A 26,374-nucleotide genomic window follows, 5' to 3' on the forward strand; every position below is an offset into this window, starting at 1 on the left:
GGTGTAACGATAAATCCGGAAAAAGTGTTCATTTACTGATTTTTTTCAACGTCTTTTTCTTTGAACGAAAGACAAAAAAAATACTTACTTGTTTTCCATAATGGCGAACAAGTCAGTATATTCTGAAATTTATACTATAAAAATAAAATTAAAAAGAATGTTAATTTTATTATTATTGGGTATTATTTGTTTAACCTTGGAAGCTCAAGGTCGTGATATAGTTGAAGTTGAACGTTGGGGCTTTGAACACTCCCCAGCTCAAAATTTCATTTATTTTAAAGAAAGCGACGTAAGTGTTATTAGTCATATATTACGAAATACAACTTTATAAATGCTCTATGAAAATAAATCACGAGTGATTCAACTCGGTTTTTTATGAATCCATACTTGAATTAATTGATAATTCCTATGCATAAAATAGAGCGTATTAAATCTCGATCTTAGTGGCAATGTTTGGATATCAAATAATGCAGGAATTGATTGGGATTTGATTTCCGGTGTTCCAAAAAATACTGCTGCTGCTTTAATTAAACACACGTTCTCAGAAGACAGAGTAAGTTTTTAATTATTATTTTTTTTTTTAAAAAAAAAAAACAAAAAAAGAAAATTGTAGCCTTTTGATCTTACGTATTTATTACAATGATAATCTAGGCTTATATTCTTACAATCGGCAAAACACATTATAAAACATCTGATAAAGGAAAAAGTTGGCAGGAATTTACTACACCTATACCTCCGGCCAAAAATGTTAAAGTGTTGTCATTTCATGCTCATAGAGAAGATTATTTGCTATTTAGAGGTACTAAATGTACCAGTTGGATTGAATGCACTGATGTGGTAAGTACTTAAATATTATAATTAAACATTTAATCAGAAATTTTTAATCTTGATTTATTTATAATAATAACTTTATCAAAATTCATATTGAATATTTAGACTTATTACACAACAGATGGATTTGGCTCATCCCCAAAATTACTTCTCGAAAATACCGACAATTGCATATGGGCTCATAATAGTAAAAAATTTGATGAGGCACCTGAACAATCAATATTTTGTATTCGATATGATGTTTATGGAAGTGGATCGATGAGAAAGTTAAGCGATTATCGTTTGGTTGAATCTGAAGATTTTTTTAAAGATGAAGAATCCATCAAAATCATAGATTTTAATTCTGGTGGTGACGTCAGAGGCGTTATAGGTCTTGGAGAATCTCAAGAATATTTGGCTGCAGCTGTAAAAGATATTAATTCTTTCGACATGAAATTGTATGTTTCCGTAGATGGACAAAAATGGGCAAGAGCATTTTTCCCATTAAAGAAAGGGCCGAAAGAAAATGCATATACTATACTCGAATCTCCATCAAACCATTTGATTGTTGATTTACTTTCATCCGAATCCCATAATACGGGAACGTTGTATTTATCAAATTCCAATGGAACTTATTTTGTTGATCGTTTGGAACATACAAATCGAAACGATAAAGGTGTGGTAGATTTTAAAATTTCACAAAGTGTTGGTGGAATTTTACTCGCAAATATTGTGAGCAACTATGAGGAAGTTGATAAAGGAAGTGCAATAGCAAAAAAATTACAATCTAAAATTTCTTTTGATGATGGTGTTACATGGAAATTTATTAAGCCTCCAAATAAAAATTTTGGAGGTTCTAATTTTCCGTGCATGGATCGTGGAAGTTGGGAACAAGAAGAATGTTCGTTACATTTACATTCGGTTACATCCGGCCGCAATAACGGTCACGTATTTTCGTCTAACGAAGCTCCAGGTGTTTTAATGGGTGTTGGAAATGTAGGACCATATCTTTTACCTTATGATCAATGTGATACTTTTCTTTCTTATGATGGAGGATTAACATGGAAAGTTGTAAGACTTGGTGCACATATGTATGGAATTGGACATTATGGAACAATTTTAGTTATAGTCGACAATGAACAACCAACAGATGATATTTTATATAGTTATGATCGTGGTGAAACTTGGTAAGTTTAAAATATAAATTTTTCTATGTATTAATTATTTTTTTTTACTAATTTTAAAAATTCTACAGGAATAGAAAATCTTTGGGAGTAAGGATTGTTGCAAAATTGCTTACAACAGATCCCACATCAAAAAATTTTCTTCTGTTGGGTTCTGCTGTTCCGAATCATGATACACCTGGCGATGGAAGCAGTAATTATCGACATTTTATATTCAAATTAGATTTCTCGAAATTATTTGATAGAGATTGTAACCGGGATGATTTCGATGATTGGGTTGCGAAACGGTCCGAATCTGGCTCTGATTGTTTTATGGGTAAAAAGGTAAATATGAAATATGTTTAGTACTGTTTTAATTATAATTATAATCCAACCAAAATATTTGAAATCGTTAGACTACTTATCATCGTCGTAAAGTTGAAGCTCGTTGTTTCGTTGTTTCCTCGCAACAACCTTCTCCAGATATTGAAAATTGCGCTTGTACAGAAAAAGATTTTGAATGGTAAGTCCAAAATTTAAACAAGCTAAATGTTGGGGTATATGTAATAATTTAGCTTACTGGAAACCTTTTGTTTTATTTTAGTGATTTCAATTACATTCTTGATGAAGATAAGGAGAAGTGCATACCTTTATTACCTGAACGTATTCCTGAAGGAGAATGTAAGGATAAAGATACATATGAAGGAAGTTCAGGCTATCGTAAAATTCCAGAAAACGAGTGTGATCCTGAAAAACCAAATTCAGTAAGACTTGACGAACCTAAAACCAAAAAATGCTCTGAAGGTAAAAACTTACTTCTTGGATAAACTATTAGAATTTGATGAATTAATCAATTTGTTCAACTTACTTTCTAGGCCATTCTGGTCCTCCACTTTACGGAGAAGTTTTACATAGAACTGCTAATTTTGATGTCCTTAATTACCTTTATTTCCCTGAATCTACGGTAGGTTTTTAACTTTATAATGAATTTTTTTATAAAGTGAATGGCCGTGTTGATTATTACTTATCTTTTTTTTCTTTTTTTTAGAATTTAATGATCCAGACAATTGATGGCAAGGTTAAAAGAAGTACAGACGAAGGAAGCACATGGGAAGACGTCCTTTCTGAAGCCGGATCGATTGCTTATATGTTCTTACATGATCATGATAAAACTAAGGTAAATTATAATACAAGTTGAAAATTATAAAATATAGTAATAACTTTGTTTTAATTTTTAATTTTAGGCTTATTTCTTCCCTGAAAAAGCTGATGATAAAACTTATTATATGTGGTTCACTACAGATAGTGGAAATACTTTTGATAAAACTGAACTTAAAAATGAGCCTAATAAACTTAATCTTAAAATGCTTGATTTTCATCCAAAGGAATACGATTGGTTATTATATATGGCTGGCACTACATGTCCTGGATGTCATTCAATCACTTATTTCTCTTCAGACAATGGGAAAAGTTGGAAGGAAATTGAGACTTGGGCAGATAAATGTATTTTTGGGAAGGATACAGAATTTTCGGAAACAGAAAATGATGCTGTCTTTTGTTCATCATACAAAGATAAAAATTCGAAAATATCTCAAGATATATTAGGTGGTAGAACTTCGGAAGCAAATCCTTTACAACTTGTTAAAATGAGAACAGATGGAGGTTCCAAAAAAGTTTTATTTAATGATGTTGTTAATTATTTCGTCTTTAATGAGTTTATGGCTGTGGCTACGGTTTGTTTAGTTTTAATTTTTCATGTATATTTTGACTAATTTGGCTTTTTTTTAAAGTAATATTTTTTTTTAAAAAAAAAAATTAGGAAGAACGAGGGGAATTGTTACTTCATATTTCAGAAGATGGAAGTAAATTCTCTAACGCGACCTTCCCACCTGATATCAATGTAAATCAACAAGTAAGTTTGAAATTTTAATTTGATAAAAAAGTACGTGTATTAATAGTTTCAATACATAGGCGTATACTATCCTCCCATCTACTACTGGCTCTATATTTCTTGATGTATACAAATCTCTAAGACTTGGATCCGAGTATGGTTCCTTATTTAAATCTAACTCAGATGGTACAGACTTTAATAGAATCCTTGATAACACGAATCGCAATGTTTTCGGAAATGTGGACTTTGAAAAAGTTCAGGGATTAGATGGAATTATATTAGCTAACCAAGTTGTAAATATTGATGAGCTTAATGATTATGTGAAGAAACGAATTATCACTAAAATAAGTTATGATGATGGTAAGTAAATTATCTTCTTTTATGATATTAAATTAGAAATTAACATTTTATAATTTTAATCTCAGGTTCTCATTGGAAACGTTTGAGATTTAATGGTGGTGATAGTAGTTGTCAAGTCTGTAAATTCCTTTAATTATATATGTATCTTTTTTCTTAAAAAAAAAGCCAAAATTTACTTAAATATTTATTTAAAAAATAATTTTTCCAGGATTGTCATCTTAATTTACATGGTCGTACTGATATTCGTGGTCCGGGTAGTATATTCAGTGCCCCATCTGCAGTTGGACTTTTAATTGGGGTTGGTAACTTTGGACCCCACCTCTTACCATACAACGAATGTAATACATTTATGAGTCGCGACGGCGGTAGAATTTGGAAAGAAATCCGACGTGGACCAAGTTTATATGAATTTGGCGACCAGGGAACAATAATTGTCGTTGTAGACAATGAGGCTCCTACAGATCACGTTCGGTAAGTTGACTTGGTGTCTAAAAAAATTTTCTTAAATATATCATTATTTTAAAAATAAATAAATAAATAAATAAAACTTCAAAATATAGGTACAGTTGGGATTACGGAGAAAATTGGGAAAAATATACATTTACCACTTCAACTCCTGTTAGAGTTTCACTTCTTACTACAAATTCAAAGTCCACGAGCATGAAGTTCTTGTTATTAGGATATACTGTTCAAACTTCAACACACGAAGCTAGTCCAGTTGTCGTTACACTTGACTTTTCGCAATTAGAGAAGAGAAAATGTAAGTAGAATTAATAATAATGATATATCATATTTTTTTTTTTAACTTTTATATTTTTAATTTTCAGGTGATAAAGATGATTATGAATTATGGAATCCAATGGATGAAAACAGTGATGATCATACATGTCTATTGGGTGAAGAAGTTGGTATTTGGCATCTCTCTTTCCGTATAAGTTATAAATTTATATTTTATAAAATTTTAATTTCAATATTAGATAAAATTTTGGCGACGTAAAGCTAACGCAGAATGTCATATTGGAGAATCTATACCTAAACCTCCTGAAAGAAAAACATGTAAATGTACTAAACATGATTTTGAGTGGTAAGTATAATTTTAATAAATAATTGATTTTATTTATTTAAAATACGTATCTTAGAATTTCAATTTCTTTCAGTGCTCATGGTTATTGGCGTAATGAAACGGGACAATGTGAATTGATGGGTCCTGATCCAGATCGTCCAGCTAATTGTAAAGATAAATATCTAGGACATTCAGGTTATGTTAAAATGAAAAAATCAAAATGTGAAGGAGGCGAAAATTTTGATAAAAAGATTGAAAAACCTTGTGATTCAGGTAAATTCGACTTTCTAATTATATTTTAAATGATAGTATTGATTGATTCTTATTCTTTATTGTTTAAAACAGGAAATATTGTTATTTCTAAGACAGTATGTATATATAAAGTTCAACATTGTTTCGGTATTTCTAGAAAATTTCTAAATAAATTTTCATAAAATTTAACAGAAAGTATTTGATCAACGTATTGCTGAGTATTTTTACTTCAATGAATCAAACACTATCTTGGCACGGTCAATGGATAATATTGTATGGAGAAGTACTGATGAAGGCTATACATGGACATCGGTTTCCAAAGAAAAAATATATGGTCTCATACAAAATCCCCATTTTAATAAATATGTAGGCAGATTATATAATGTTCTTTTGTGTTATTTCTTATTAAATCGGAATAACTGATATATTTTTTTTTTTAGGCATATCTCATTACGCTCGGAGATAGACATTTGTATACGTCCGATTCTGGAGCTACTTTCAACGAATTTAAAGTTCCAACAAAGCCTAATCTTCTTCAAATTCCGATTCTTAGTTTCCACCTTGATAAGCCAGAATATTTAATATACATAGGCAGTATAGATTGCGAAGACGAATGGTCTCAAACATGTCATACTCAAGTAAGTATGAAATCGTAATTATTGATTATTCATTTTTTAATTTTTCATAATATTCTTTTAGGCATCTTATACTTGGAATAATGGTAAAGACTGGAAAAGTCTTGACACGTATGTCAGAGTATGCCAATGGGCTCGCAACAAGAAATTCAAAGTACATCAAGATCTTATCATTTGCGAGTCGTATCTTAACAAGGAAGGATCACAAAAAACATTTTTCAACAATCCGCTTAAACTTGTATCTTCAGATAACTTTTTTAAAAATAAAAACACTGCGCCTATTGAAAACATTGTTGGATTTACTATATATGAAGAATTTATGATTGTTGCCGAGGTTCGTACCTTATTCAAAACTTAACTTGATTTTTAAATATCAATTCGGAAATTTATGTTTATTTTCATCTTCTTTAATAAAGCTACTGCCAAGTGGTCAAAGTCTCCGTCTCTTGGTTTCACTCGATGCTAAAAACTTTGCGGAAGCTCAATTCCCACCAAATATGCTAATGACTCAAAATGTATTTTTTTTTTAACTAATCACTTTTTTTAATCTTAATTTCTAAATTCTCTTTCATATTATTTTATAGGCTTACACTGTTTTGGAATCAGCCACTTATTCTATTACACTTCACGTTACTACATCAGCAACATATAAATATGGCAATATCTTGAAATCAAACGGAAATGGAACTTTTTATTCATTTTCTTTGGGGTATGCTAATCGGGATGATAAAGGCTTTGTTGATTTTGAAAAAATGCAAGGCATTCAAGGAATCGCTTTGGCAAATATTGTCGGTAATGTTGATGAAGTTAATATGGGAAATAATAAAAAATTAAAATCTAAGATTACAACTAATGATGGCGAGTATAGATCTTTTTTACTATGTTATGATTTATTATGAATTATTTATTTATTAAAATTTCTTTTTCTAACTTTTAGGAGCTACATGGAAATTGTTGAACCGGCCAGAATTTGATTCAGATAATAATAAATATAAATGCGACGTGATTATTAAATTTTGTTATTTATTTGATTTTAAATATTTGTAACATATTTAACATATTTAAATTCCTTTGTGTAGGGCCCTCTTGATAAATGTTCATTACATCTGCATAGTTATACTGAACGGAGGAATCCACGTGATTCTTTTAGTTCCTCTTCTGCTACTGGTTTGATGATGGGTGTAGGAAATGTTGGTGAATATCTAACTCCATACTTGGAAGGAGATACTTTCTTAACAAGAGATGCTGGTGCTACATGGATTGAAGTTAAGAAGGGTGCTTATATGTACGAATTTGGAAATCAAGGTGGTATCATAGTATTAGTTGACGATGAGCAAGCGACAGATCACATATTGTGAGTTGCATTTCGTTTCTTTTTCCTTTTATTTGTTTGTTAGTATATTTTAAATTAATGAATTTTTGATTTTGTCACAAGGTATTCACTTAATGAGGGACTCTCATGGCAAGAATATAAATTTATTAAAGTCGGTGAACAACCTATCAGAGTTTTCGATATTGATACTATGCCAGGTGGACTAAGCAGTAAATTCATATTACGTGGTCTTAATCCATCTCGTGGTGGCGAAGAAGTTGTCGTGCACCTCGATTTTTCACACATATTTACAAGAACTTGTAAGTAATAGATCGCTTTCTACGACCGTCTATGTTAAGTACTTATATTTTTTATTCTTATAATTGCTAGGTAACCTGGAAAAAGATTTTGAAAAATGGACACCAAAACATCAAGATAATGAATGTCTATTCGGCCATAAGGTAAGAGTTTAACTGACATTTATTTATTCTATTATTTATTAACCAATTAATGTCAATATGTATATTGTTTATTTTTAGATTTCATATCTTCGAAAGATACGTGAAAACGAATGTTATATTGAAGATAAGCTTAGATATAAGAAAGAAAGAGGTGAAAACTGTGATTGTACAGATCACGACTTTGAATGGTAAGAAACTTAACATTTATCTAAATATAAAGCTGTTGCTGATTAAATATTTTCATATTAGTGATTATAATTACATGCGTAATGAGACGGAAGAATGTGTTTTGGTTCCTGGTGCTCAACCCTTACTCCGTAGTGTTTCTGAACAATGTGCTGATGGTGATGGATTTTGGTATGAATTATCTGGGTAAGTAATAAATTTTATCTTATATAGGTGAATTAAACTTTCTGATAATAAATAATTTTAATATGTAAATACTTCTTTTAAACTAGTTATCGTAAACTTAAAGCCTCCACTTGTGAGAATGCACCTCCTAAATTTGGTAAAAGGCATCCTTGTCCAGGAAACCATTCTGTTTTATTTTGGATAATTATTATATTGTCACCTTTCGTTATAGTTGGAATTGCGACAATTTGTTTCATTAACAAAAGATATGGACGAACAGGAGGGTTAGTTGTTATTACTTAAATCTTTTATTATTTTATGATATTATAATTGCTGACTATTCTTTATTTATCATCATCAATTAGGCGTATTCGACTTGGAAGTTCTATTGAACCTAATACAATTATTGATATGTTTTATCAAATCAGAATTCCAAGATTTATTTCAAGATTATGGTCAAAGATTCCATTCCCTGGTCGCAACAATTATCATTATTCACCTGTTGCCACAGATGACGGACATGATGTTTTAATGGATGATTATGTACAAGATAATGAAACATTATAACAAAAAAAAACTACATAGATTTAAACGCAGAAATTTTTTTAAACATTAATATTTTTGTATATTTTTTTTTTTCTCAATTTTGTATTTATTTTTGTTTTGTAGAGTTTAGATAATTTAAATAAATTACAGTATAGCAATAACGTATGATTGAAATGCTAAATACATACTAATATCGCTCTAGAATTCTTCAGCACGTGACTTTTGGCCATTAAGAAATAGTCACGAGGAGTTATACTAAGTTTGTCGGGTCATTTGGTCACAATTAGTGTTAGGCTATCATATTCTATTGTAACTTGTCCGTCTTTATGTTAAAAATAAAAATAAAATAAGTTTGTAGTTAGGGATGACAAATCACAAAATTGCGTCGTTCATAAATACGAAGTAAGTATAAAAATTAATTCTTTGCTAGTAAGGTAGAAATATTTTAAGAAATAATATAAATATGAACTACAACATTAGGTGAGATTTATATCACTGAGTTGTACACTGCTACTAGGATAATTTAGTAAACTATCTGCGAAAATTACCAGCAATACTAACGTAATTCTTTGTTTAACTATCTTGAAAGTTTCATGTGTTTAATTCCGAATAGGATAATTAGATGTTAGTTCCAAAGCATTTATCTTAATATATATCAGTATCTAATGCCATTATGCAGGAAATCTCTTGCTGATCTAATGCAAGAGGCAAATGTACATGAATTATATCTAGTACTTGGCAAACACTAAATACTTTTGTAATACGCTTCTAAAACCAAATTCTGTAATTTGACAGATAAATCGAAGATTATACGATGATAATTATATTCGATTTATTCGATTTCGTGTTGATGGAAACCATCAAACAATAAATTAATAGAATAATATTTCACAATACAATATTAATATTGTAGCATATACATTCCAAATATTGTACTTATTCGTGGTATTTATGAATAAATCGTAATTTATGGATAATGGAAATAAATTTAGATTGTCATTTTGATTGAAAGTGAGTTTTTTTGTATTAAGTATAAAACAAAACTTACCTTTTAGTGTGAATATAAGGTATCTATGAGATCGAGTTGGATCCCGAATTTGAGGTACAAATCATATGAAAGTAAGGCAGGTATCTGGCTGGTTATGATTCTATTTATCCATCTTGTACAAAATCCTATATCCAATCAAATTCAGCTTAACTTTCATCAAAAACGAACGAGAAAAATATCCATAAAGGAAATAAGATATGTTGGAGATGATGTGTTGCGATTTCTAATCGTCTTTCAATTCATAGATGTCCGTGAAACTTCAGGCATTTTTGGAATCGGTAATAATCTAATCGATGATTAACGGACATACCAAAATGTAACGTAGTACGGCATCAAATGACTTTAATTACATGGACATCTTTTGACATACATCTTTGTTGATAAATTTGAACTCGTTAGGATACCGGATAAAATTTTTAGAATAGTTACTGAAAATTTATCCTAGAATTCAAATTAATGTCGGACGTTCTAGTTCTAAGCGCCCAAATTGTTCGTGGACTTAATGATAAAGCATATGAAAAACGTAAAGCCGCTGCATTAGAAGTTGAAAAGTATGCATTATTGGTTTTCGAGTTTGTTAAGAACACTTTAACGGTTATGAGCGCGTCCTTAAGGGTTATTAGCCTAGCATTTATCTGAATAGTTTGTGAAAAAAGCTTATTAGATTAATTTTTCCTAATTATACTTTATTTTTCATAGGCTTATTCGTGAATACTCTGCGAGCAAAGAAACCGAAAGAGTTCGAGCAATTCTAGATAAACTCGTTCAAGATTTTGCGTATTCAGTAAATGCTAATGCACGCAATGGAGGATTAATTGGTTTGGCAGCCGCGTCTATTGCTCTAGGCCCTGTAAGTCTTACTTGAACGGTATTCTTTTGTATAATCTGAACCTGACCGATTGATGTCTGAATTCTGAATTATATTGTTTAGGACGTAGCTGCATATTTGGATGATATTGTTCCTCCAGTTCTCGCTTGCTTCGCAGATCAAGATTCTCGTGTCAGATATTATGCTTGTGAAAGCATGTATAATATTGCGAAAGTGTCAAAAGGAGAAATATTGCGATATTTCAATGAAGTATTTGATGCGATGAGCAAGGTAAATTCTATTTCTCCAAGGGTTGATAGTACTTTTAGTCAGGTACAAACAGTAATCAACATTATGCATACTCACTTTATGCGCAAATTATAGCTAGCTGCGGATTCTGAACTTTCTGTTAAAAATGGTGCTGAACTTCTGGATAGATTAATTAAAGATATTGTGGCGGAACAGTCTACTACATATGTATCTATCTTAGCTCATCCTCCTCTGTCACACGATGACTCAATGGGACCAGTTTCAATGCCACGTACAACTGCTTTCTCATTACCTAGATTTATTCCTTTACTTTCCGAACGTATCCGAGCGAAAAATCCATTTACACGTAATTTCCTGGTATCGTGGATTACTGTACTGGACTCAATACCGGATCTTGAACTAGTATCATTTTTGCCGGACTTCTTGGATGGTCTTTTGCAATTTTTAAGTGATCCAAATGATGTTAGATATGCGACTTCATCAGTACTTGCAAATTTCTTAGCTGAGATACGTATAACAGTCGAAGTTAAAGAACAACAAAAACAGCAATCAATGAAAACTTATTTTCTTGAACAACAAAAACTATCTGAAACTGCTAGTGACGCAGGTGAAAGTATAAAAGATGGTGATGGCGATGACGCTACACTAGTGAAATCATCTATTAATTCAGCTGATGGAGATGTTAACTGGGATGCAGTTTCGATAAGTGAAACAGAGGGAAAGGGCAAAGGTTCATGGGTTCCTGGCCAAGGAGTTGTCATTAGTTATACTCGAATTGTTGAAATTTTAATGCCTCATTTGTCTTCTCATGGTAAGTTTCTCTTTATTAATTCGTTGAAATTTTTCTTATCACTTATTATTTTGTACTTCAATTCCTTTATAGAGGAAGAGATTCAGGCAACTGCATTAAAATGGATAAACGAATTTATAACACTCGCCAAAGATGTCATAATTGCCTTTACACCACAACTGATAAGCGCTGTCCTACCTTCGTTAGCCCATTTAGTAGTACATATCCTTTATACTCATATTCATGTAGAGATTATAAAGTGTTCATTAAATACTTTAAATACTTCTTATTTATGTCCTTGACAAATATTGCTTACCTATCAGAAATGTTGCAGTGGAAGTGAATCGGAACCTATACAAATTGATTCTTGAAACTCCAACCAATACTAATCCATCCCTACAACCACCTCCATACTCTTCTGCACATTTATCATCTGTTTCGCCCGTGGATTCTTCCGTTCTTTTATCGCATATGGGAAACAATAAAGAAACCAATAGTATTAATACACTACCTTTAATTTATGAACAGGCAGATCCATTTGATTATCAGGAAACTGTTAAAGCTTTGGTACATCAATTTAAAAATGATCATGAAGAAACAAGGGTGGCCAGTTTGGATTGGCTATTAATGTTGCATAAGAAAGCACCCAAAAAGGTTTAGTCTTATAATATAAAGAATTATTATCATTAATTCATTTGTGTTATTTAACTTAATAAATGTTCAACTTTGTAGATTCTTGCAATTGATGATGGTACTTTTCCAGTACTGTTGAAGACTCTCTCAGATCAATCAGAGGAGGTTAGAATAAAATTGCTAACATTTAAATCTTTCTCTTTAGTATTTATAATTAATTTTGTATTCTTAATAAAATTTAGGTCGTAAAACGCGATCTTCAACTTCTTGCACAATTATCTTCTAGTTCAGAAGATGAATTCTTTACTCGTTTTATGGTCGATTTGTTGAAATTGTTTAGTACTGATCGACGGCTATTAGAATCAAGAGGTAGCTTGATTATACGACATTTATGTTCGAGTCTTAATTCAGAAAGAATTTATCGCACCTTTGCGGAAATATTGGAAAGGGAGGAGGTTTTTATCAAGCCTCAATAATTATATTTTTTTCCCCGTTACTGCGATCTAACATATTATTCTAATAGGACATAGAGTTTGCCTCCAATATGGTACAAAATCTTAACAGTATTCTTATTACCACTCCTGAACTTTCTGATTTGCGAAAAAGACTTAAAAATCTTGAAACAAAAGACGGACAAATGTTGTTTACTGCTTTGTACAAATCCTGGTGCCATAATCCTGTTTCTACATTTTCACTATGTTTACTAGCACAGGCTTATGAACATGCGGCAAATTTGTTACAAAGTTTGTATGTAATAATTTATTATATTTTTGGTTGTTTTATTAAAAGTGTTGAATTTTTGTCTTAAATTCGTTTCATTTTGTTTATATTAGTGCCGATTTGGATATAACTGTAAATCTCCTTATTCAGATCGACAAACTTGTCCAATTGATAGAATCGCCAGTATTCACCTGTAACTATTGAAATTTTTTTTTTAAAAAAAAGGAGTTTATATTCCAAATTGGATAACTCGTAATATAGGGAATTAACATGTACTGTTTGGCAAATTTAAAGATCTTCGTTTACAACTTCTTGAACCAGAAAAATATCCGTATCTTTTCAAATGTCTTTATGGTTTATTAATGCTTTTACCACAGAGTAGTGCTTTTGCCAGTTTAAAGAATCGACTGACTAGTGTTTCATCAATGGGATTCTTACATTTGATACCAAAAAGGTATCATCTTATAAATATATTAAATATCAAATTCGGACTGATTATTAAAATAAATAATATTTCTATTCTATAAGTGCACACACGACGGATATCAGAAGGCCAAAAGGAGTACCCACAAAGGAAGATGGTATAAAATTCCAAGAGCTTCTAACTCATTTTAGAGCTGTACAGACGAAACATGAAAAGACACGCAAACAATGTAATTAAGAAATTTCATTTGAATTTTTTTTTTTTAATAGTAAATTTGATTTTATTTCTTATTAAATATCCGCTGTATAATATTAGCTCTTCAATCCCTCGGGCGTTCAAACAGTCAGTTGAACCGAAATCGACATGGTCGAAATCGTGATCGAGATAAATCAACATTTCCCTCATCAAATCTGTCACCATCAACACATTTATCTACAAACAAGCATATTGGAAGTAATGCACAATCGCCTCCTCATAGTAGTGATCATAAAGGAGGATCTGGTACTAGTGGTAGTACCTCCAGTGGGATAATATCAACGAGTCAGCCTAAAAGGAGGCTGAGTGCCGCAAGTAATGCTAGTGCAACTAGCGATCACGGCGGAAATTCTAGTTCTCGACCACAAAGTCCTCCTATTAATAGTAGTAAACGCGGAATCGTATACAGGAAATAATATTTTTATTTTTTATGTTCCGAAAAACATTATTAAATATATCAAGCGTAAGCCCTTCATTATTAATATATAGTATAATTTGACGTGATTTTAATTATATATGTTATCAATTATTTAAACTTCAATTGTACATTAATTATTATTTTTGAGTTATGTTGAATAATAAAAAATAAATTATGTTGAAATAGATAATTAGTAATGCATAATATGAAACATTGTACATGAGAAAGTTTTTTCATGCGAAAACTAAATTTTCCAATACCTGTGATCCACACTTTTGTTTAAACTACCTATACTAACATGTTTCTCCATGATCTGTCCCAGTCATCGACATTCTGGATAGAATATAAATGGTCGTCAGTTATGCTTATGTGGGACATTCCGAGTCAAAAATAAATCTTCTGCCTTCTGTGACGCCTTCAGAAATCTTGATCGAAAAATTGGGATCAATTTTGCGAAACATTTATCTATCTTGGTGACGCTTTTTTCGACTGGTCTGATGTATTTTTGAATTTTTGAATTTAAAGTTCGAATTTTTTTTTTATTGGGCAGTATAAAGGGTGTTTATAAGAAATTTTATTTTTATTTAAAGAACCATCATTAGTATGGGTGTTTATAAGAAATTTTTATTTTCGAGAATTTAATGCTAAAGTTCGAAATATCTTTCCATCATCCATATTAAGAAACAATATAAATACAAAGTTGTTATAACATGAATGAAGTAATATAAAATTTAGAAAAAATTTCGTTCGGAATGGGATTTATTTATTCCATGCTACAATACTTTTTATATCATATTTTATATGAACACACATATACTAAATAAAAAAGTGAAATTTAATGCGTTTGAGATTTTTTTTACATTTCTTTGTATTTCTTTAACAAATAAAATGTCTTCCTCCAAGGAAGTTGATCGAAATTGATACTATGTAAGAAATAGCAATGCAGAGTGAATCCATCTCGAAATTTGCCAAGTATTAATGATAATGGAACATCATGCAATACGATTAGTGTTAACAATATAAATTATAATAAATGAAGTCATTAATACTCACGTAATCAAAGTATTAGCATTAATAATGATCAAATTAAACAAAAGAAAATCTTATCAATTACGCGTTTTGGTATGTACAAATAGCAGAATTCTTTATTTAAAGAAATTACTATTAATCAACTTTTCGTATCAAAAGGGGCAAAAATTTACAAATATACACTGCTATTGCTCCTTTCTTGTTCATTAGTATTCCTCTTTTGCTCTCGGTTAGATGCAACGGATTATCACTTGTAAAAGATGTACTAGCTTCAGAAATACCAAATAGTAGCGGCAAAATGATAAAATCGAAGAATATAAATTTCTTTTTAGCATCAACAGGAGATAATGCATTTTTAAGTCAAAGTGCCTCGCAAAGTTGCGTATATACATTTGTAACTAATATTTGTATATTGTGCATTTACTTTTAGGCTGTGATAGAATAGCAAAAGCCCAAGGGAATGTTTTGCATTGGGCTAAAAAGAATAAAAGGGCTCTGATGTATTAGTATCTTTTCTTATGAAACTATCAATACATTAATACCTTAAGCTTAAGCCAATTTTAATTCTTTTCATTTCTTACATTATAGTACGGTTGATACAAATTATTGTGAAAATATTACGTTAGATACTGTACCAACGTTTCAACCGCCTTTGATAAAAGACAAGGAACAATCGAAGGTTTTAATGATTTGATTTCCAATAGTATAAGAGATATTATAAAGTGATTTAGCTTTAATTGATAAAAACATTATAATGCCACACTAATTGTTACATTTTCAAGCCAAGTATCAAATATTATAACTAAATTGCCACTAATTGTTACATTTTCAAGCCAAATATCAAATATTATAACTAAATTGCCATATGGTAATATAAAATTGAAATATTTCTTTTTCTAGTCAAGGTTTACATAGAATCGCTCAACAATCTCAATTATCTAATGCATTCATTGAAGCTTATAAATTGAGTGATTTGGTACTGGGTAGTGAAATATTATCTGCTATTACATACACTATAGTAGAATTTTTGATATATTACTATCATACTAAAAGTCCTGTAAGTATTAATTAAACCATAAAATTTCATATTTACTGATTGGTACACCAAAAAACAAATTAAAAGAAGATGGAAACGTTACATTATCTAAGGTTTAACCGTTTAAAAAGATGAAAATATAAATATTTTTGATAAAGAAAAAAAAATTTAAAGAAATTGACCAAGGTGAAGTAAAGTTTGACGACGATGATGTTAGAGAGGAAAGAAAACGTGTATTTGAAAAATACAGTAGGTACGATAAACGTTGAGAAACGTATGAGAAAATTTATCCAGTGGTAAATTAGATGCTGATGTTGAAAATGTTACTTTAAATGTAGATAAAATATAATTTTGGTTTACTCGGGCTGTAAATTATTAAGTAGCGTGACATAATAATTGATTAATTTTTTTACTTTCTTACGCTTACGCATATTAATACAAGTTCAGGAAGCGTAATTATGCAAATGGAAGATGTACTGTATATAAAAGTATAATTTATGGGGATTTAACAGTTCTCGGATATTGTCCCTTTTACGCTCGTGTTAAGAGAATACCGGCAAAAAAATGAATTATAAGCAGCTAAAAAAGCTTTAGAACAAAGTTAGTTTGGAGCCATTTGAGGGCAGACTTAAGGGTTTTTAGTGGAGGTGAAAAACGTATGTTATTTCGTTAATCGGTAATCCTATTGTAGTATTTTTGGTGGATCCTAAGATTAATTTGGAACATTGTTAATAAAACCAAAAAGGATAGAAACCATAGTACTTATGACACAGTAAAGTTTTATGTAATAGAATTGGCATTATAGCGAAAAAGAACTAAAAGAAGTTTATAAAGGATTCAAAATAAGTTTCAGTTGTAACCGAAAAATGTCGAAAATGCTACTAGTATGTCTCATTGTAAAGAGCAGAGAGAAAAATTAGAGCGTGACGGACGTTTAATACATTAAATCATTATTATCATCAACCGTTAAGATTCATTTACTATTAGTGTCATTTACAAATTTGAACCCTTATTGCTAAATTGTTTGAGGAAATTGAACAATATAAAAAAAATAATAGCATTGATGATGAGTTTAAGTTAAGCTAAGTAATTAAATTATTAAAATCCACATAAAAAATATAAATACATGAGGATGAAATTTTCTTAAAGGTCATTAAGTTGAAAGTTCAACAGTTTTAGACACTGTTTAATCATATACATTATAAAAGTGACTTAACTACTATGCAATAATTATAAATTCCATGAAAATGAAGTACCGAGTTCAAAGATAGAATAATTAAACTTCACATCTTATAAATTTCTCATACTTGATATACTTGATGGAATTTATTGACAATGCAAAAAGGAGGAATGAGCTCTATGACAAAACATATTTGATATTCACCTGACTTAACAAAGAGCTTGGTTGAGAAGTAAAAAATAACTTATGAATATGCATTATAAATGAAAGGTAAATGACAAATTATAAAGTATGCCAGGGCCCAGGGCATACCTTAAAGCAGATATAGTTCTATCATCAGTATGAAGCTTTGGCAATTTATGAAAGTTGAACTTTTAGGAGGTGATGATGGTGATAGTGTCAAAAACAAAATGTTGAAGAAAGTAAAAAGTATGAATGGAATGCTCATACATTTTCACTTATTACCGGACTAATCGCTCATTGCCATAACTAATTCTACATGAGAGCATCTGATGAAAAAAAGAATCTAAATATAATGATGAAACAGATAACAAGATGCCTCATCATACTAAGTTTTCTCCCGAAAGTATCTTTCATCAAAGAAGGTTTCCATATCAAATTATATCTCTCCTAAGATGTATAGTTTTTTGGCAAAAATACCTGATTATGAAATTCTAAAAGTAAATTAATTCCCGAGAATGTCTTGAACCGTGTAGATTTTTTTTGAAGATTGAGGTTCACTCGGAATATTATGCGAAGAAATTAACATTTCTATCTATTGATTCCGGCCTTGCAATTATGTTGCGATCCACGTCAAACAATTGTCCAGGACTACATGCGATTGTGTCAAATTATTGGAGTTATCAAGTTCGAGAAGAAATGTCATTGTTGGAGTTAATAGTAATTGAATAGAGTTGAAACAATTTGTTGTATCTATTGAGGACGCGAGTAGGTGGGAAAAGAAATGGTTAGGAAAACTTGGTGTTATCATCACTCACCTAGAAAGATATAACGGAAAATATTAATATTGGGAAAAGAGCTAATATAAAAAAACAACTTTTCTCTTACAAATTTACATAATATATTTTTTAGCTATGCAATGTAATTTACTGTATATAAATACATTTTGGAAAAATAAAAATGTATTGCATTATTTGCAAATATTATAGTAGTATGTTAAATTTAAAATGTAATTAAATGATAATTAACTTATATATTTACTTATTTAGTTTTTGTTTTTATAGTCTAAAATTACCATGAAAATTTAAATTTATTTCTCAATAAAGTTTTCATTTAGTTAATTGAATATAGCTACTTCAAGTCAATCTAATCAGACTCTTCACCATCAGTATCAGCTTTTTGTTGTGCATTAACAGCATCAACCAAATCAACACTTGCGTCTTCATTTGATTCACTTTGTAATCTTATCCCTGACAAAAAAAAAAATTATTTTTTTTTAAGTAATCAATTTCTTACTTAATTTTCAATACTTACTTATTAGTTCAGCAATACTAGATTGTGTTTTTTTTTCTAATTTAGCTAATTTCTTTTCTACATCTCTTTTGAGATCCCAATTTGGTTTTTTTGGTGCTAAATTAAATAAATCCTAAAAAAAATTATAATGTCAATGAATTTTTTGTTTTTTTCTCTTTATTTTTCCTTTATTCTCTCAATAAATAATTCAATTAAACTCCCGTATTGGATATTATACTTAACTACTTCTTCTTCACGCTTCTTTTCTTCCTCTTCTTTAACTTGTTTAGCTATTTTTTCAACCGTATTCTCTAAAGTATCAGTTATGTCTTTTGGTGTAGCTATGTTAACCGTTGATATTGATTTTATATCTTCATTTATCGGTGTATAATTGCGAAATTTTAATATTGGACTACCATAGAAATGAAAATTGGTGGATTAAAGAAAATGGTTTCAAAAAAAAGTACTAAAAATACATACATATAACTTACTTTTCGATATTATTACTATCTTCTTCTGCATCATTTTTATTTGTATCCGAGTCTAATTTACGTTTCCTTAAAGCCTCAAGACGTTCTTTACGTTGCCTTGATGCTTCTTCCATAATTATTTACGACTGTGAACGAGTTTTGTTACAGTACTATTTGAAGATCCTTATGTTGCATATTATCACGTGATAATAAACTATAAATTAACTCTTACTCTTCCCCCGCGTCCACTAGTTTCTAAAATAACAGGCGAGTCGTTTGGCGAGTCGTTTCCTTTGGGGTTAGATTTTTTGGTTTAGATAATTGCTCTTTTTTTTGTAAATCAATAACTGTAACTGTATGATCTCGGACTTCGTCTATGTTAAACTACCTAAAAGGATCCTGGAATGGAAACATCAACTTCTTCAAAAACTATTAATCCAAGAATTTCTTTTCCAATTTGTATTGATCACGAAAGACAAACACTAGTTCCTCAGTACATACATCCAACTATAACTTCTAATATTGATTTGCATACACCTCGTAATGTACTAATTAATCCTAAGACAGGCCAGGAGGAAAGATTTAGGGAAAAATGGAGCGAAAAAGAAAATATTTTATTTTTTGAATATTTATCAGCAAATTTTTATCAATGGCAATTTCATAAAGGAGAATTTTATAAATGGTTGAGTAATAATGTGTTTAGGAAGTATAGTCATAAACAAATTGAAACTAGATGGAGTCAGATATGTGCCAGGTACAATAAGGTTGTAAAAGAACAACAAAAAGGAATAAAAAACGAATGGATTTACTTTGATAAGGTGCAAGAAATAATGGCTAGACAAAATTTGTTTAATCAATTTGAAAATGATGGTGGTGATGATGATGATGATGATGAAAATAATGATATAGAAGAGGAGGATTCAGATCAAATACATGAAAGCATTCTAGGTGAAAGGACTTCTGATGAAAATGAAGATGATAAAGAAATTGATAATAATTCACATGATGAATATAATAAACGATCTGTTAAAGATGGCAAGTTGTCTTATACAAGAAACAAAACATATGTTAAAGAACTTTGGACATTTGAAGAAAAAATTTTATTATTAAATATAATCAAAGAATATATTGATGAGTTTTTACAAAATCGGGTAAAATTATTAAAATGGATTTCTAAAAATCATTTACCAAAATTTCATTGGAAAACAATAAGAAATAAATTGTGTAATTTATTGCCAAATTATACAAATAAAAAAGCTCGATTGAAAAAAAAAAATATAACTGAACAAGATCTTGAATTATGGACAAGAATAGATGATTTTTTTCAGTTCTTGAATAATAAAAAAAATGAAATGAAGCCTAAGAGCAGCAAAAAAAAGTATAATTATTATAAAAAGCATCAGAGAATGGCAAAAAATGAAAGGAAGAGAAATCCCAAAACCGATCTGACGCCTTTCACATTAAAATATCATCATGGAATTTCTTATGAGGACCAAAAATTATTGAAATATGGACATTCACTATTAAAATATGCCGATGAAAATACGAGTGAAATAAATGAAATAAGGTACTATTATGCATATTTTAAAATGTATTTATTTTATTTATCTTAACATGGCCTTTTATGCAGTGAGATTATAGGAATAACGAGGTGGCCTGAAAGATTGGAATTATTGAAAGTGTAAGTAATATGAATTTCGGTTAGATTATTTTCTTTGTCTTATTTTTTTTATTTTAACGCTTCCTTTAAATGATATTTTCTAAGAATTCCACCAAAATATGTAAATATAGATATCTCTGAGACTGAAAAGGAACATTCATCATTAACACATTCTAAAAGGCTTGACAAAGCAGAGCAGTTGATTTTCAAGCCAAATTTTTCTGATGATACTTGTAATTTAATGATCAAATATCTGGTAACGCCATTTAAAGGTGGTTTGACAAGAAATATTGACACTTTTATTGATCAAGAAGTTCACGAGATGGTAGATTCTATTGATAAATCACATAGGGGGTATAAAATTGATGGTATTGAAAGAGAGTATGAAAGCGGCCACGGAGAAAATGATAACAAAATTGATAATGTTTGTAAAATTAATAACGAGGGGAGATTTGAAAGTCAAGGAAAAAAACGTAAAAGAGTAGTTGATGTTGATAATGTAAAGAAAAATAATGTTATAGACTATGAAAGCAATCTTGAAAGTATATATGAAAGTGATCTCAGTGATGATTTTAAAAGCAGTCACAAAAATAAACATAAAAGTTTAAAGAGAAAGAAAAAACGTAGAGTTACTGATGATATAAACAAAAATGATGTTATGGATAACCATAAAGGTGAACATAAAGAAATTATTCATCAAAATGAAGATAAAGGAAATGATGAAAGTGAAAATAAAAAGTTATTTTGTTATAAGTGTGGAACTGCAGGACATGTGTCAAAATATTGTTCGCTTTATTCTTTTGAATATTTTTCAAATATGCGAAAACAATATTCGTCTGTCTTTGTCGAATTTGCTTTGAAACAACTTTTGGATTCAATTGGATTTATTTTTCAAAGCAACATTAACAAGTAAGTTTTTTCTAAATAGTTATTTAAAAAGAATTAAATATTAATAGGCATATACTTCCTTTCTTTCAGCCAAACGCATTGGTAAGTAAGTTTATTGTAAAAAATATAATAGCGAAGTGAACTATATGTTGATATAGTATCTTTTTAATTAGCACGTATGCACCAGATTCGAGTTCGAATAAAGATCATATAATTGACGATGATGATTATCAAGAACATTCATTAAATGAAACTAACGATCTCTTTCAAACAGAAATGCAAGGAGAATCTAGTACTTCTGTTAATCATTCTGAGATAAACGTTGAGAATATTTATCCTTGTACAACTAATTCGGCAAAACCGACGAGAGAACCTACAATTAGATGGGATACTGTGTTACGCGCTGCAGTAATGGCTGGTTTTGATGCAACGTACTAAATTTTTTTTTATTTCTACTTTTTTGGTTAAATAATGAATAATTTTTTTTTAGGACAATAAAAAATACATACACAAGGATTTCAAAGTATTTTGATAAAGAAAGCCAATTCGAAGGTATACAACAAATATAAATAATTATTTCTCAGTATTGATAGTAATGCATTAATACATATTATGCTTATATTTAGATTTTACTTCAATATTGGAATCATCTCGTAATAGCGCTGATTCTACGGGTTATTTTGACGGGCCTGATCAGTTAAATATCTGGTTTAAATAAGTAAAGTACCAAAATGCGTTGATGCATTGGAAAAGAAAATTCATAATAGAATAAAATTGATGCTGTTGATCTATGCCAATTCTAATGAATTTTCAGATGATTTCACCGTATTTCAATTAAATAGATAACATTTGTTTCTTGAATCTTTATTAAATAATATATTATTATTACCCCTCCCATTTGAAACCAAATCTTGAGTTAGAATACCTAAATTTTGCAGATAATACCTTAATCTGTGACCGTTAGGAATAAAAAAAAAAGCTTTGAAATTTGGATAATCCGGGTATTTCATAAGAATTTAGCATTTCTACCAAATTTCGGATTTTCCTATGGTCAAGTGTCTATATTTGAATACTTCATTGAAACCAAATAAATGCGATCATTGTTATCATTGTTACCATGACAATAATTTATAAATGTGTAGATTGTGATCTTTACAGATGCTGCTAATCCACTTTAAAAATTTCATCTGCAAAAATCATCAAATAAAATTTGATTATTTGTTAAATGTATCGGCGCGCAATAACAAACTGTCGATTTTTTAATTTCTGTAATTAAAAATTTTCACAATAAAGGAAAAGAGATTGAATATCCAAGTTGGTCATATGCTCAAAATATTTTTTTTTTTTTGATAATCAAAAATCAGTTTGAAAAAATATATAAAGGTTGAAGTAAAGTATTCGACATTATATTTTTTTTTTAAAAAAAAAATTTCGTTTCACTACTTATCAATAAAAAATAATGTGCGGAATTTTAGCATTATTATTAGCCGATTCAAACGCTTCAGCTAATTTAGAATTATTTGAAGGTCTTCAACTTTTACAACATAGAGGACAGGTAAAATGTTTTATTTTACATTCAATTCAATTGTTTCGTTCAATTAAATAATATCTATGGATCAATTTACGGTTTATATTTTTAATTAATAAAAGGATTCCGCCGGAATCGTTACATGTGGACCCAAAGGAAGATTTTATCAACGTAAAGGGAATGGTATGGTAAGAGATGTTTTTGATCAAAAACATCTACAAAATTTAGTTGGAAATCTTGGAATTGGTCATGGTACGCGTATTCACTTTAATTGAGTGTGGTGAAGTGGGAACGTAATGAACGGGTGTGTAGTATTGATAATTCGAACTTAAAAGAACATTGAAATTCGTGACTAATAATCTAATTTATTGATTTTAGTACGGTATCCCACAGCTGGGACTTCTTCACACTCTGAAGCACAACCATTCTATGTTAATAGTCCATATGGAATAGTATTTGGCCATGTATGTTTATATATATATATATATATATATATATTAGAAAAAAAAATAGACTTTTATTATTATAACAAATTACCGACTATTTTGTTAACCACATTAGAATGGAAATTTAATCAATACACAAGAGATAAAAAATTATCTGGATTTTCACACTCACCGCCATATAAATACCGATTCTGATTCAGAATTATTATTGAATATATTTGCTAATAATTTACAAGCAACAAATAAAGTTAGGTATGTTAAAATTTTATGACTTAGTTTAAAATTGGCTAAATTAGATTAATTATTTGATTTTGTGGAAAATTTTTAATCCATTATTTAGGATTAACGAAAAAGATATTTTTACAGCCATAAAAGGATTGTATGAGCGATGTATAGGTGGATATGCATGCGTAGCTATGATTGCAGGTTTGTTTACATTTTCTTATATTATAATTTGTACCTTATGAAAGCGCAGCCAAGTTAAGCGCATTCTTAAGTAATCTACTGATTAATAAGATTTTTTTTTTTTTAAAAAAAAAAGGTTTTGGTATAATTGGATTTAGAGATCCATATGGAATTAGGCCAATATGTTACGGAAGAAGAGAAACCATAAAAGGGACTGATTATATGTTTGCATCAGAAAGCGTAGTGTTAGATGCATTAGGCTTTACCGAAGTTATAGATATAAATCCAGGTACCTTAACATTCTTCCTCTGAATATATTTAAATATGATGTTTTATGAATTCCTTTTATATTTATTATAGGCGAAGCAATAATTATAACAAAAACAGAAATAACAAAAAGTCGATTAATTGAAGCAAAAAACTTTGCGCCGTGTATATTTGAATATGTTTATTTCGCAAGACCTGATTCAGTCATTGATGGCATATCGGTATATAGTTCAAGATTAGTAATGGGTGAATATTTAGCTGATCAAGTTTTGAAAAAATGTGGTAATAGCATGGATATTGATGTTGTAATTCCGGTAAGTACTTACCTAAAGGAATAGCAACAAGGAAAGGGATTTTTTTATAAAAAAAACGTGGTTTAAAATAAAAATATAAAAAAAACTTTCCGTATACGTAGGTTCCTGATACTAGTCGTGTAGCGGCATTACAAGCCGCTTATAAATTGAAACTTCCTTATAGAGAAGGCTTTATTAAGAATCGTTATATTGGTCGTACATTTATAATGCCAGGACAACAAATGAGAAGAACAAATGTTCGACGCAAATTAAATGCTATGGCACTAGAATTTGCAGACAAGAATGTTTTAATAGTTGATGGTACTTATATTTATTTTTTTTATGAGCTTCACTTGAAAGGAAACAATTAATTTTGTTTTTTTTATACTAGATTCGATTGTTAGAGGAACCACGTCAAAAGAAATTGTTCAGATGGCGCGTGATGCTGGTGCCAGAAAGATTTATTTCGCGTCATGTGCTCCTCCTATTAAGTATAACATCATGATACGCAAGATAACTTTTCTCGTTCATAATACACGCATTATATTAACTGTAATCTTTATATAGGTATCCTAATGTTTACGGCATTGATATGCCATCACGCCAAGAACTTGTAGCACACAATCGTGATGATGATTTAATTGCCAAAGAAATTGGTGCGGACGTTATAATATATCAGGTAAATTACTTATGCATAGCATTTGAAATAAGTTTTATTTGTTCTTTTACAATTTTGTTAACTTCCTCTTATCAAAATAAAGGAATTAGATGATTTATTAGAATCATGTAAAAAATTTAATCCAAATATTAAATCATTTGATTGTTCAGTATTTAATGGGGAATATATTACGGGAAATGTTACAACAGAATATTTAGAACATTTGGAAAATGTTAGAAATGATGTGGCAAAGAGTTTTAAAGATACTTTGCATTCTTCTGATACTACTGATTTACACAATAATTTTGGTTTTAGTAGTAAATCACAAGTGAAGTGTGGTTCTTTTTGGGCATATTAAATGTAATTGAGAAATTTTATATGGCTTTTAGATATTTGTGTTAGACTTTTATTAAGGTTTTTTTTTTTGTTTTTTTTTATATAAGTCATTATTTATTAAACATATATTCTCAAATAACTATATTTATACTACATTCACATATATATATACAATATATATAAGGCACTTTAACTGATATATAAAGATAATAATGGTATTGAATTACCATTCCATTTGGACTTTTTTTATTGGAGTATATAGTTTAAATAAATAAAAAAAAACATTATAAATATAACTTTTAAAAGTCTGATTTATTTTTTTTTTATTTTTGATTATATATAATACTATTAATACTATTTTGGTAAAAAAAATCTATTTTATAGAAGTTGTATTTACTAATTTTACTTGCTCAAAGTTTTACTTTACAAAATATAATTATTTATAAATATTTATAGATAATATATATAATATTTCTTTACAAAAATTCTAAAAAT

At 29.5% G+C, this 26,374-nt stretch overlaps 6 protein-coding genes across 6 annotated transcripts; 5 read left to right on the forward strand and 1 right to left on the reverse strand.

Moving 5' to 3' along the window:
* The first annotated feature begins 54 nt into the window (after positions 1-54).
* OCT59_015408 (uncharacterized protein) lies at positions 55-10,143 on the forward strand. Its single transcript, XM_066139979.1, has 32 exons — positions 55-289; positions 422-553; positions 652-837; positions 937-1,997; positions 2,066-2,318; positions 2,390-2,496; positions 2,578-2,777; positions 2,849-2,937; positions 3,022-3,150; positions 3,218-3,706; positions 3,793-3,885; positions 3,945-4,224; positions 4,290-4,339; positions 4,433-4,695; positions 4,785-4,984; positions 5,052-5,128; positions 5,202-5,308; positions 5,382-5,560; positions 5,633-5,655; positions 5,732-5,905; positions 5,980-6,177; positions 6,239-6,508; positions 6,591-6,689; positions 6,759-7,032; positions 7,112-7,176; positions 7,254-7,528; positions 7,610-7,806; positions 7,877-7,947; positions 8,026-8,135; positions 8,197-8,319; positions 8,406-8,582; positions 8,664-10,143. The coding sequence occupies exons 1-32, from the start codon at positions 101-103 to the stop codon at positions 8,863-8,865; spliced, it is 6,342 nt and encodes a 2,113-aa protein (XP_066002802.1). The 5' UTR covers positions 55-100; the 3' UTR covers positions 8,866-10,143.
* A 205-nt stretch (positions 10,144-10,348) lies between these two features.
* OCT59_015409 (uncharacterized protein) lies at positions 10,349-14,398 on the forward strand (the record flags this gene model as incomplete). The annotated part of the gene is made up of 13 exons (XM_066139980.1): positions 10,349-10,443; positions 10,592-10,742; positions 10,824-10,991; positions 11,085-11,781; positions 11,854-12,019; positions 12,084-12,414; positions 12,493-12,558; positions 12,636-12,848; positions 12,917-13,140; positions 13,227-13,306; positions 13,408-13,567; positions 13,642-13,766; positions 13,853-14,398. The coding sequence occupies 13 exons, from the start codon at positions 10,349-10,351 to the stop codon at positions 14,206-14,208; spliced, it is 2,832 nt and encodes a 943-aa protein (XP_066002803.1). The 3' UTR covers positions 14,209-14,398.
* A 752-nt stretch (positions 14,399-15,150) lies between these two features.
* Positions 15,151-16,617, forward strand: OCT59_015410 (uncharacterized protein; the record flags this gene model as incomplete). Its single annotated transcript, XM_066139981.1, has 7 exons — positions 15,151-15,182; positions 15,399-15,604; positions 15,670-15,739; positions 15,828-15,878; positions 16,140-16,296; positions 16,434-16,528; positions 16,614-16,617. 7 exons carry the CDS (start codon positions 15,151-15,153, stop codon positions 16,615-16,617), a joined length of 615 nt encoding a protein of 204 aa, XP_066002804.1.
* A 1,886-nt stretch (positions 16,618-18,503) lies between these two features.
* On the reverse strand, positions 18,504-19,554 carry OCT59_015411 (uncharacterized protein). Its single transcript, XM_025334354.2, has 4 exons — positions 19,420-19,554; positions 19,172-19,340; positions 18,950-19,061; positions 18,504-18,885 (listed from the first exon to the last, which is right to left on the reverse strand). Exons 1-4 carry the CDS (start codon positions 19,530-19,532, stop codon positions 18,782-18,784), a joined length of 498 nt encoding a protein of 165 aa, XP_025189117.1. The 5' UTR covers positions 19,533-19,554; the 3' UTR covers positions 18,504-18,781.
* Positions 19,555-19,802: 248 nt separating this feature from the next.
* Positions 19,803-22,954, forward strand: OCT59_015412 (uncharacterized protein; the record flags this gene model as incomplete). The annotated part of the gene is made up of 7 exons (XM_066139982.1): positions 19,803-20,965; positions 21,029-21,079; positions 21,164-21,967; positions 22,037-22,048; positions 22,120-22,377; positions 22,437-22,498; positions 22,573-22,954. 7 exons carry the CDS (start codon positions 19,803-19,805, stop codon positions 22,662-22,664), a joined length of 2,442 nt encoding a protein of 813 aa, XP_066002805.1. The 3' UTR covers positions 22,665-22,954.
* Positions 22,955-23,405: 451 nt separating this feature from the next.
* Positions 23,406-25,901, forward strand: OCT59_015413 (uncharacterized protein; the record flags this gene model as incomplete). Its single annotated transcript, XM_025312735.2, has 11 exons — positions 23,406-23,501; positions 23,597-23,726; positions 23,853-23,938; positions 24,036-24,172; positions 24,261-24,346; positions 24,462-24,614; positions 24,686-24,906; positions 25,008-25,206; positions 25,277-25,376; positions 25,453-25,564; positions 25,647-25,901. The coding sequence occupies 11 exons, from the start codon at positions 23,406-23,408 to the stop codon at positions 25,899-25,901; spliced, it is 1,575 nt and encodes a 524-aa protein (XP_025189121.1).
* Positions 25,902-26,374: the final 473 nt, after the last annotated feature.

The sequence above is a fragment of the Rhizophagus irregularis genome, chromosome 23, assembly GCF_026210795.1.
Source record: "Rhizophagus irregularis chromosome 23, complete sequence".
NCBI lineage: Eukaryota > Fungi > Glomeromycota > Glomeromycetes > Glomerales > Glomeraceae > Rhizophagus > Rhizophagus irregularis.

Excerpts from the sequence above, each read along its gene's own strand:
- OCT59_015408 (XM_066139979.1), top strand. The coding sequence starts at position 101 with ATGGCGAACAAGTCAGTATATTCTGAAATTTATACTATAAAAATAAAA. Across the intron at positions 6,178-6,238 it reads CTCAAACATGTCATACTCAA|GCATCTTATACTTGGAATAA; the intron begins GTAAGTATGAAA and ends ATATTCTTTTAG. Across the intron at positions 7,529-7,609 it reads CAAGCGACAGATCACATATT|GTATTCACTTAATGAGGGAC; the intron begins GTGAGTTGCATT and ends TTTTGTCACAAG.
- OCT59_015411 (XM_025334354.2), bottom strand. The coding sequence starts at position 19,532 with ATGGAAGAAGCATCAAGGCAACGTAAAGAACGTCTTGAGGCTTTAAGG. Across the intron at positions 19,341-19,419 it reads GATAGTAATAATATCGAAAA|TCCAATATTAAAATTTCGCA; the intron begins GTAAGTTATATG and ends TTTCTATGGTAG. Across the intron at positions 18,886-18,949 it reads TAGTATTGCTGAACTAATAA|GGATAAGATTACAAAGTGAA; the intron begins GTAAGTATTGAA and ends TTTTTTTGTCAG.